The 11,426-nt window shown below is 40.3% G+C and overlaps 1 protein-coding gene across 2 annotated transcripts in view; it reads right to left on the reverse strand.

Annotated features, from left to right (window-relative positions):
- The window catches only part of CLINT1 (clathrin interactor 1), a 65,200-nt gene extending 55,582 nt beyond the window's left edge, over positions 1-9,618 (reverse strand). Inside the window, exon 1 of one of the 2 annotated variants that reach the window (XM_020992372.2) lies at positions 9,390-9,618. In XM_020992372.2, coding sequence (XP_020848031.1) covers positions 9,390-9,430 — 41 coding nt within the window. In that variant the 5' untranslated portion in view covers positions 9,431-9,618. The remainder of the gene's footprint in view (positions 1-9,389) is intronic. The other variant, XM_020992373.2, reaches the window with a different exon arrangement.
- Positions 9,619-11,426: the final 1,808 nt, after the last annotated feature.

The raw sequence follows: 11,426 nt of genomic DNA on the forward strand, positions 1-11,426 counted from the left end.
GTAATTTCCCAACTGATAGGCAATCTCTTAGTTTCCAGTTCTATGTTATACCAAAACAGCCACAGCAACTACTGAAATTGCTATGGTGGTGAGGGGCTACAATGCTACAATTGGCACTGGTAGAGAAGTACACACACTGATGAAATCACAGGCCTTTGCAACATAAAAATATAATGCAAAACTTAAAAATGTGATTTTTTCATTAGTCCCCAAATCAAGTAATTTAACAAGTTTGCAAAGTAATGAATAGTAAAGGGAAAATTAAGGAAAAATCTGTAAATGCAAAAAAAAATCTTATTTTTAATCAATACGTTTTGTTTTTACATCACTTTAATTTTCAAATACCTCCCACTTTCATCCACCCAGCATACCAGTTCTATTAACAAAAGTTAAAAAAAAACCCAATAAAAACACCTTGAGAAAATCATCCATACTCCAACTGTTTCTGACAGTATGCATTATTTCATAACCACAGTCCCTTACCTCTATAAACTACTTATTTAAAAATAAGAATTTCAATGCTGCAGCAAAATTAATTACATAGAAACATTTTGATATGTATCATTTCTGTACTTTAAAAGATTTAGAGACTAAAGTCTAAAACCAGCTGAGTATTTCAAAGCCACATACCTATCAAAAATAATTATCGTGAGAATAAAGTATGATGTATCATATATTTACTTTCCTGAAAATTTTGGCAACTAGGCACAACTTCAATTGAAGAAGTAAAGCATAATTATGTATGATGCAGCATGTACTTATGCACAGAAGTAGCACCTACTAAAGCTGAGTTTGGTTTCTAAGCTCTCTAAGGTCCTGACTTGGATGAAGAATTCTTACATTTATTGTTACTTAACAAAATCTGCCATGCTTAGCAGCTCATGGGCTTAAATCCAACCCAGGAGTTATGGATTGCTAAGTACTGGCCCTGTCTCTTTGGGACAAAAAAAAAAAAACGCAACTCAAGGGCTTAACAGTAAGCCAGTAAGAGACACCTGCCAAGTGGGGAGTGTGAAGAAAATCCTTCTTGTGTCTCTGGACTGGTCTTCCATTGTAAACACTACCAATTTCTGCTCTAAGGTACTAAACATTATACCAAATTAATAATTTTCCTCAAAAATAAAAATCTCCAAAAATGATAATATACATTTTTAATAGTGAAGATCAATTTAAAAAATTGTAAGTGATTTTTTAATCTGTCTAAAGTTTAAAAATGAATGAACATGAGCTTTTGTACTAAAAACAAATGCAGGCAAAAGGTTTTTATGCATTTAGTGAAATACGAGTGTCAATTACCCAAGATAAAATGCCAATAAAATAGACTGAAAAAAAACCTGAAGGACAAGTGGATGGAAGTTGCAGCAGATACATTACACAAACAACACTGCAACAAGTCATCCTCAAAGTGCATTTCTGCAACATACATTACAACATTACACGCCATGTGCGCTTGATTTTTTAAAAATACATATTAAAGCAGGCTAAGTAAAGCACATTTAAAACAATCTCTTAGTTGCAAAATTCCACGGCCTCTTTCTGAATCCTCATTCTCCTCGACCTCTCTTCTCTGTAACCTCTGCCACTACTGATCACTCTTTTCCTCCTTGCTACTATCTTCTCGACAGGTTTTTGGGACACAGTCTCTCTGGGCTCTCACTCTACCTCTGTGACCACTCCTCCTGTCTCCTCTGCTTGATTCTCTCTTCCAGGTCACGCTCTCTAAAATACAGGTGTAGCTCAGGGTTCAGTCCTGAGTACTCTTCTCTTCTCCCTCTAAACTATACTGCACTTGGTGTTCCCATGGATTTAATTATCATCTCTATGCTGATGATTCTCAAATCTACCCATCCTGCCTCAAATTCTCTGCTCATCTCCTGTCTTGTATCTCAAACTGCCACTCACACATACTGAAATGAATGTCCAGTAGACATCTTAAACCCACTATGTCCAAAACGGAATCATTACCTTTCCACCTAAACCTTTCCCACCTCCTACCTTCCCTATTATTATAAAGGGCAACACCATGCAGTTCCTCTTAAAAACCTAGGAGTCACCCTTAACTCCTACCTCTCATGCCACCATAATCAGTTGCCAAACCCTCTTGATGTCACTTTTGCACCATTTCTGGTATAGGCTTCCTCCCGCTCTCTTCTGAGACTGTTACAACTCGGATGCAAGCCCTCACTGCCTCACACCTGCACTATTTGAATAGCCTGCTGGTGGTTCTGCCTGACTCAAGTCTCTCTCCACTCCAATTCATCCATTTAGGCTCCCAGACGATTTTCCTAAAACAGAGGTCAAACATCCATACTCAGTAAACTCCAGCAGTTCCCTATTGCTGCCAGGATCAAATATAAAATACTCTGTATGGCATTAAAAGCCCTTCATAACCTCACCCCCTCCTAACTTTTCAATATTCTCATACCTTACTCCCCATCCTGTTGTCACTGGCGCCCTGGCTGTTCAACAAACAAAACACTGCACCTCTTGGCTCTGGGCATTTTCTCTAGCTCTTCTCCATGTCTGGAAAAGTCCTCCCTCCACTCAACTCACTGACTCCTAGTCTTCTTTCAAGCACCAACTAAAATCTTAACTTTTACTGGAAGCCTTCCCTAACCCTTCTTAATTCCACTGCCTTCCCGCTGTTAATTATTTCCTATTTATCCCGTATATAACTTGCTTTGTATATATTTGTTTGCATATTGTCTCTCCCATTAGATTTTAAGTTCCTAGAGGGCAGGAGTGTCTTTTCCCAGTGCTTAGCACAATGCCTAGCACATAGTAAGTAGGTGGCTAGTAAATATTTATTGATTGATTGGTTATATTTAAGTTCTCAGTTGTACTTTAGAAGAGACCATGCTGGGGGCAGCTAGGTGGCGCAGTGGATAGAGCACCGGCCCTGGATTCAGGAGGACCTGAATTCAAATCCAGCCTTAGACACATAACACTTACTGTGTGACCCTGGGCAAGTCACTTAACCCCATTACCTAGCCAAAAAAAAAAAAAAGAGTAGAAGAGACCATGCCTCTTGGCATTCAGACAAATATTCTGTTATACAGATGTGTCTAATTTACCTCAATAGCAATAACTTGTACTTAATGTATTCAAGCTCCCATTTCCTTGTGTTAGAAATAGAGCCCCTTGGACCCCCCCTCAACCAGGTTGGGAAGTTAGCCTGGGCAAGCTGCTGCAGCCCATTGCTTTCCCAGTTGCAAGGCCGGGTGAAGTCTCACTCTCAATAAGGAAACTAAGTCCAGAGTGAAAGAAGAATCGTTTATTATGGTTCTTGCAAGAATCAGGTGCGCCCCCTGCTGGGAGAGGCACGCCATACACAAGAGAGAGCCAGCTTTTGCACGGCTTGTATGATCTCGTTCTTCCCCTCAGAGCCAGGATTGGTCCAGCTCATCTGAGTTACACTCTTCCTGAACTGCCCATCCCATGTCATGTTAACTCCTCCCAGTTCATGCATCCCACGTTCAAATAACAGGGCCATAAAAGGGCCATCTTCGCCCTCAGAGGGTGTCAATATTCAATAAGCTTATTAAGCAAGCACAATGGAGAAAAAAGCCTTTGCCAGTCCTTGACCCCAAAGGGTCACAAGCAGGGTCTCAACCGGTTTAGCCTCCAGGGCTCTCTTAGGGAACTAGGTGTTTTGCAGAATGTCCAGGGCACTTTCTGATTGTGGAGAGGCTAGGCACAAGACCTTGGAAGTCCTCAGAATTCCCTTGTTCTGCTGTGGAAGCCTACCTTCTAAAGCTTTCCCACACTTGTTTTTCAGACTCCAGAATATACAACTAACTCCCTCCACCCCTCAAAAAGCTACCAAACTTACTTATTTCATAAACAAAAAGTGAAACATTAAGTCTGTTCTATCTGTGCATAATGGAACCATATTCTCCAAAGTAAGAGTAGTAAGAGTAAGGAGAAGGTGCAGTTTGAACAGAGTGGGTGCTAACATAAACATAAGAGAGAGGCATACTGCATATGAAATACGTACAATATCTTTAAAAATTAAAATACAGTTAAACAGGTTATCAACAGGTTTATGAAGAGTAATATGTAGATATAGTTTAATGAAAGTATTAACTTTTTTTTGCAAGAAGCAACTACTGGAAATCAAATGTTCCTTGCTTAAACTAAACATGAATTTTTACGAAGTGACACCTAGAGGGCAGGTGTTAGATGATTCAACTGGATCTCCTGAAATATAACACGTACTGACAGAAAGGTCAAGAACTTTTAGTCAAGTCAACAAACAGATTAAAAAAAAAAACTTGTTAACTCATACACTAGAAGACATTAAGAAAATTTTAACAGGAAGTTGAGTGCTTTTTTAGAATTACCTAATTACCTTAGGCAGTAGTAATAAGGAAAACTTGCTCAAGTTACAATAAATGACCTCTCAAAGAAGCTGGCAAAAGTAAGTAAATTTAAAACTTTATTTCCTAGTTAAGATCTTAATATCTACTCATGTCCCAGGTACTAGGATTGCTTCATTTACCATACAATAACAGGTACTTAGGTCTGGTGTAAGGAATTAGCAGAGGAAGGAGAGGTAAATCACTCTAAATGAATATTCATTCAACAAAATTTAAATGCTCAGAAGGTAATGTGTTGGTCTGTGGAAAATACAAACATAAGTAAGATAGTCCCCGTTCTAGAGGAACTTAAAATCTAGAAAATCTAGTAGAGGCAATAATATATGCACAAAAAAATTCAAACTGATATGAAATAGAACACTACAAGCACAGAAGAGATACCAAGTATAATATGAGTTGGGAAAAATCACTACTAGTGGGAGCAAAGGTGAGGAACTAAGGGAATGCTTCACAGAGGAGACAGTATTTGGGCTGGGCTTTGAAAGTTGAGCCAAGGAGAAATTGGGGAACACTGCATAATTGATTTCTTAACTTTTTTTTATGTTTTAACCTGTGCAAGGATGAGAGAGTTGTTGCTGGAATGAAGATTATTGGGGGGGGGAGCATAGATGGCTGAAAAGAAAAGCGAAAACTAAAAAATAATAAATTTGCTTTGGATCACTCTCTCTGAACAAAGTTGTTTTCTGAGGTTAGAGAATGAAGCTTTGATATTGAAAGCATATTGTGGACTTGCAATTAATGATGATAAACCATTCTCTTTTTCTCTCCACTGGTTGATAGGAAGTTATCTAAACATTTAAGAAATAAAACAAGCAGAGGCTCTCTCTCTCTCTCTCTCTCTGGTGAGTGGGAAGAGTAATCAAAACTAAAATTTACAGAAAAGTTCAACACAGCTATTTAACAAGTTGCCCCAGGACCTAGACAACAATCTGAAGAATAAATCTTTACACAATACATTCATTTGACAAATACTGATTAATTTTATAAATCTGGCTGAAATAACTAGCCAAATACAAATGATAATTGTAATTATACAAAATAATCTTGTTCTTCAGTTGTTTTTAATAAATAAGAATCAATGCACAAATTATCAGTATTTCACACCAGAATGAAAGAGGGGAACTCACTTAGAATCATGCTATGCAACATTAGCCCTACATGGCATAAACAAGGAGGTGTACCTACCTCACCACCCTTCCTAAACTTGAGGAACAAACTCAACAGTCCCACATCTTATATGCCAATTACTCCAGTTGGTAAGATACAGAGGTTAACTTGTTCCTCAAACAAATGAAGACAGGTGATCAATACTGAAGTAGCTTTACCCAAATGACCTTTGAGAAAAGGAGAATGGTATAGTTTGCTTTAAAAGCTCTGGAGACAGTGATGGAGTCACATTTCTTCTGTCATCATTTATTTTTCTTTAATCAAAAAGAGCTGAAGTGAGAGACAGCTGTGTTCCTACTCCCTGGTATTTCCAAGTTTTGCGTTCCTAGTTCTCATGCCAATAAAAAAAAATCCCTCTAAGCTCTCAAAACCACACATATAAATACAAATTAGTTTACGTATTACATATTAGTTTATGCAGAGTGTATAAGAACGGCTCTACTCTGTCAGATGCCCAGTATGTATAGCTTAGTGTTTACTTTGTTTCTGACAAAAGCCTTAAGGTTCATATTTTAGAAAAATGTGTTACTTCTTTCTTGAGGTGAATGAACTTCAATGGTTAGGGATAAATTCCAAATATTCTACTTTCTCTAAGTAACTCCATCACCTATAAATCTGTCTAAACTTTTTTTGACTCAGTTTTCATCCAATATCAACTCATGAGAATAATAAATTCCACAAACTGACCTACTGTGCACAACGGTACTTTGTTTTTCTGACAATACCTTTGCAAAGAGTGCTGTCATCTAAGATTTGGTGTTTAACCTATTGATACTATTCACGATTTTGTAGACTTCAGTCATAAGCATTGAGTATTCCTAAACACTTTATTTTCTCCTCAGATGGATGTACATCTATGACCAGTAGAGTTTTCCTCCTCTGAGTCTTCATCAGTTACACTACTATCATTTTTAAAATGTATTAGTAACTGGAATTGCACACAGGATTATTCTAGGAATGGCCATACCACGATTTTTGTACAAGGGTAAGGTAATATTAGAATTTCTAGCAAATGAGTTTCTTTTATTACTGCAAATGGGAGATGAGAAATAAATTACGAGCGGTATGTTATACCAAAAATATCCAAATATCAATTTTAACTCTATGGTCTTGATAAGTAAAAACCTATCTATGTGTGTATGTATATATACACACTATGTGTATATATGTATGTATGTATCTATCCAACATTCCAAACAGACACACAGGAATTGGGTTTAGAGGGGTGGACTGTCTGGGAAAGTGAGAAGTTGTTTTAATGCCCTGCCCACAAAAAACAAAAGCCTAATGCAAAAAGCCCATCTTGTTTTTCTTATTTAATATTTTATTTGTCCCAATTACATGTAAAAACAATTTTAACAGCCTTTTTTCTTTCAAATTCTGAGTTCCAAATTTTGTGCCCCCCCCCCCGAGAAAAGCCCATCTTTTTAATACTGATATTCTTGTAGGTTTATCATATGGATGTGAGACATGGCACTATTAATCTCTAAAGAAATGAGAAAGTTTCATCTGGAGAGCAATGACAAGGCATAAAGACAGTTGTGAGTAGACTGCAACAAATTATAAACAGGGAATTATAAAGAAGTGGAGACAAATCAAAGAAATGTTGAGTGAAAAATGTTGGTAATGTATTGAAAACAAAGGATAACTAATGTACAAGATCTACCCCACTGACATTCTTAAGACATGAAAACCTCTAGCTCATTAGGTAGATCTGGGAACACTTATCAGGGGACCATGCACAAGACTGGCAAGCATGGGCCAGTTTCAATTTACATTATTGGAGAGGACACTCAGGGCAATGAGTTCTGAGTTCTTAAATCATACACAGACTATGTGCTTGGGTCACCATTATAAGTTTCTTTAGGATATTTTTCCTTTCGAAATTTTCTGAAAAGAAAACTACTCACAATACAACTACTGTTATGATGAGTTAACATTTCTAAGCTAAAGTGTACAGTAAAATGAAGATGAAATCATTTCTCAAGAATAGGCTCTTCACATAATTAGGAAAACTGTATAGTAACATTAAGGTGAAGCAATTACAGAATTAAAATATTAGGTATATAAAAAATGAACAGTAATCATAGGATCACAGAAGAGTAAACTAAAGACTCAGAGAGGGTATGACGTCCCCAAGGTCACACAGACTGTAAGGGAGAAGGGGGATCCAGGTCTCCTGACCTCAATATGAGATAAACAATAAAATATTATTGACAAAATTCTACTTGAAAAACTTGAGTCACATATCAAATACTTCGATCCTCTAAATTTAGATTTCCAATTTTACTTTTCTTGTCTTCTATACATTCCCTTCCCCTTTCAACCTTTCAACACAAAGCCATCAAATTTTAAAAAAACTTTTAAAAAAGTCTTTCATATTCAATTTTGTCTGGATCTATTTGTAGCATAGTACATTATACCCAGTTAAATGAAAACTAGGAAATGAAGTAAGATCAATGTTTGCTTATTAACTTGGCTTAGTAAAAACAAAAGCAAAGGGTGGACAGATATCATTAACCTAAATCAAAATTTTAAGTTTTATTATTTCAAAGAAATGAGTTGCTCTAACGTAACTCACTAAATGTATACAGCGCAAAGCCCTAACGCAAGCACTACACAAAATATGAAACATGGGCCTTGAACCAAAGGGTTGAAGAAATCAAGTCAGTGTCATAGACACCACCAAGAATATTACTGTTTAATGATTTTTGAAAAATGCCTGCATCATTAACCTTCTATACTACATTTCCTTGTTTTAGGGTAGCTGGCCAATTTTTAACCACTTTTACTTGCATAATCACTAAACGTTCAAAAGGAAGGAGGCTGTCTAAATTTTCTAACTTTATTTCCTGTTGGCCTAGGCAAAAAAAAAAAAGTTACTTAACCCTCCATTTTATCTAGCATGCTCTTAACTACCAAGGTTTTCCTGGTCCACTATCAATCTAAAGTCTCACTTTAGAAAGAATGAGTAAAAATTGTAAACTGTTTTAATAGTTACAGATTACATTAGTTTAAAACTAGTTAACATTAAGTTCTATCCTTTAAAAGGTTCAGTGGCCACTAACAACAAAGTACTTTCTGTTGTTTTGGGTGTACATCCACTTTAGGGGACATTTCTCAGCGATTCCATTCAACGAGGAGGAAGTGGCACGCCAACAGCGAAGTTCTGGCAACGCACCTTCTCAAAGGGGTCACGACAGTTAAAAAAGCAAGCACTGGAGTCAGCTTCACTGGACAGACTGTCACCCCCCTGTCCTCTGAGCCACTTTAGACCACTACTCGTGCGACCCACCTGTTAAACCCACCACTAGGATCACCAGGCTCGCTTCAAAAGACGAAGTTAAAGTTTTTTGGGGGAAAGGAAAACCAGGCAATTCGGAAAACGGCCCCTTCCAGGCCTCAGGTCCCCTCCGCGGGTCGCTGGGGCCCGGGGTCCCGCATGCACGACCTCTCCCCCCCGGACAAGTCCTCGGCCTGCTGCCCAACTCCGTTCCCCGCGCCCCGAATCCAGGAGCTCCTTCCTTAGGCCAGGGGGTCGCCAGAAGACGCTCACTGCCCCGGAGATGAGCCGGGCCGCGGGTCCGAGGGAGGGACGGAGCCGCTCCAGGAGGACAGGGAGGCCAAGCTGCACCTTTGGATCCCTCCCGCCCCCACGGAGAGAGGGCCCGGAGGCGAGGAGACCTGTCGCCGCCATGATGGGACAGGATCAGCTGGAAGAAGTGGGGGGGTTGGGGGCTTGGCCAGTGTGACGTGGGGAGGCCCCGGCGCGCGGATCCGGCCCGCCCCCTCCCTCCGCGGGCCCCCGACAACAAACTGCCCCCCGGCTCTGCCCCGACTCACGCTTTGTCCACCAGCTCCCGGACCTTCCACATGTTCAGCATCTTGCCCCGCGGGAGCTGGGCCTCCGCCGCTTCCTCCTCCTCCTGCTCCCCACAGACCCAGGGGCACTTCCGTGCGGGAGCAGGGGCAGGTCGCGGCCGGGCTGATATCGCCGGCGCCGCCGCCACCCGCCGCCGCTACCTCGAACTGGCCCCTTCACTCCTTCCTCCACCACAGCAGCGGCGCCGCCGGTGACACGTCGGGGACGTGGCGCTGCGTGAAGCGGAAGTGTCCGCCCACACCCCTTCGTCCTCGCTCCCGCGCAAGGCACTGTGGGGGTTGTCGTTTTCTGGACACAAGGGGTTGGCCTCAGAGGCTTAAGTTTGTTCTCTTGTCCCTACACGCTGGTTGACGTAGGTGTTTTGTTACGGTTGTCCCGATTTCTCTTTGACAACGTGGGTTAGGCGGCTTGCAAATTGTAAAGTACACAAACGGGAACAGTCGCTGTTTCAGTCACATAGCGGCTGCACGGGAGATCCCTTCATTCAGAGGCAGTTGAGAGGGCCCTTTTAAAGTTTATGTAGGATCACACATTTAGATCTGGAAGGTGTGTTAGAGGTCTTAGTACAATTTCCTCACTTTACATATGAGGAAAACTGAGGTCCAGGTGACCTGCCCAAGATAGCATGTAAGTGGTAGACCTGGGATTCGATTCTAGGTCCAGACTCGTGGCACCTTAGAGATCCCTTGGAATGGAACGAGTCCTAAACCGAGCTCAATTATCTTCACCCCACGCTCTCAAAACCCTCCACTCCTCCTAACTTCCCTGCTACCATGGGTCATCCTCGACTCTTCACTGTTACTCACTCCTGTATCCAATATGATGCCAACGACTTTAGCTTTTACCTTTGTAACTCGCTAGCATCTATTAAAGCACCCTTGTGCAGGCCTTCATCACCTCACACCTGGGACTGTTACAACAGCTGCTAGTTGCCTCCTCTCTCTCCATACCAGTCTATCCATAACAGCCTCCACTCAGCTGTTAAAGAGATCTTCCTAGAGGGAAATGACTTTGTCATTCACCTATTCAATACGCTGTAGTCACTTCCAGGATCATAATTTTAAAAGTCTGCTGTTTGGCTTTTAGAACCCTTTATAACCTCACGCCTTTCTACTTTTCCAGCCTTCTTACACCTTAGTTTTCTGTACATACTCTAACCATGACTCTGGCCAATAAGATACTTCATCTCCTGATTGGGTATTTTCACTTGCTGTGTCCCATGCCTGAAATGCTCTCTGTCACCTCTGCCTCCTAGTTTCCTTGGCTTCCTTCAAATCTCTGCTAAAATCTCACCTTTACAGGAAACCTTTCCTTCCTACTGAATATATTAGTGCCTTCCCTCTGAGATTATCTCCGATTTGCCTACACTTATATCTTCTTTTTTTTGTGCATAGTTGTTTGAATACTGTCTTCTCCCATTAGATTATGAGCCATCTGAGGGCAGAAACTATTTTTACCTATCTTCATATTCTTAGCACTTAGCACAGTGTCTGGCACATAGTATACACTTAATAAATTCTTGTTGATTTGGGTTCAAATCTCATCTTGGAAACCTATTATCTATGTGACTTTAGGCAAGTTAGCCTCCCTTGACCTTCATTTCCTCCTCTTTAAAATAAGGGAGTTGGCATTATCCTTCAGCTCTAGTGATTTTCTGTGATTCACACAAACCCCTTAGAGGCCCAAGAGAAGTTAACTAATTTGCTCATAGTAGCAAAGTAGACAATGGAATCCAAACCCATCTTTTTTGGCTTCACCTTAGCCTTCTCTTGCTTCTTTTGAGTCCCAATTCTCAAATTCCTAAAATTTAAGCATTTGATCCAATATTAGGGTAGGTTGGAGGAAATGGGCATATGTAGTTTGGAGAAGGAACGACTTAGCAGGGTGTATGATAGCAATCTTCAAATATCTGAAGAATTGCGGGAGAGGGATTAGGCTTGTTCTATTTGGCCCCAGAGGACAGAACCAGGAGTAGTAGACTGAAAATTGCAAAGTAT

The sequence above is a fragment of the Phascolarctos cinereus genome, unplaced genomic scaffold, assembly GCF_003287225.1.
Source record: "Phascolarctos cinereus isolate Bilbo 61053 unplaced genomic scaffold, phaCin_HiC Scaffold_2;HRSCAF=192, whole genome shotgun sequence".
In the NCBI taxonomy this organism is placed as follows: domain Eukaryota; kingdom Metazoa; phylum Chordata; class Mammalia; order Diprotodontia; family Phascolarctidae; genus Phascolarctos; species Phascolarctos cinereus.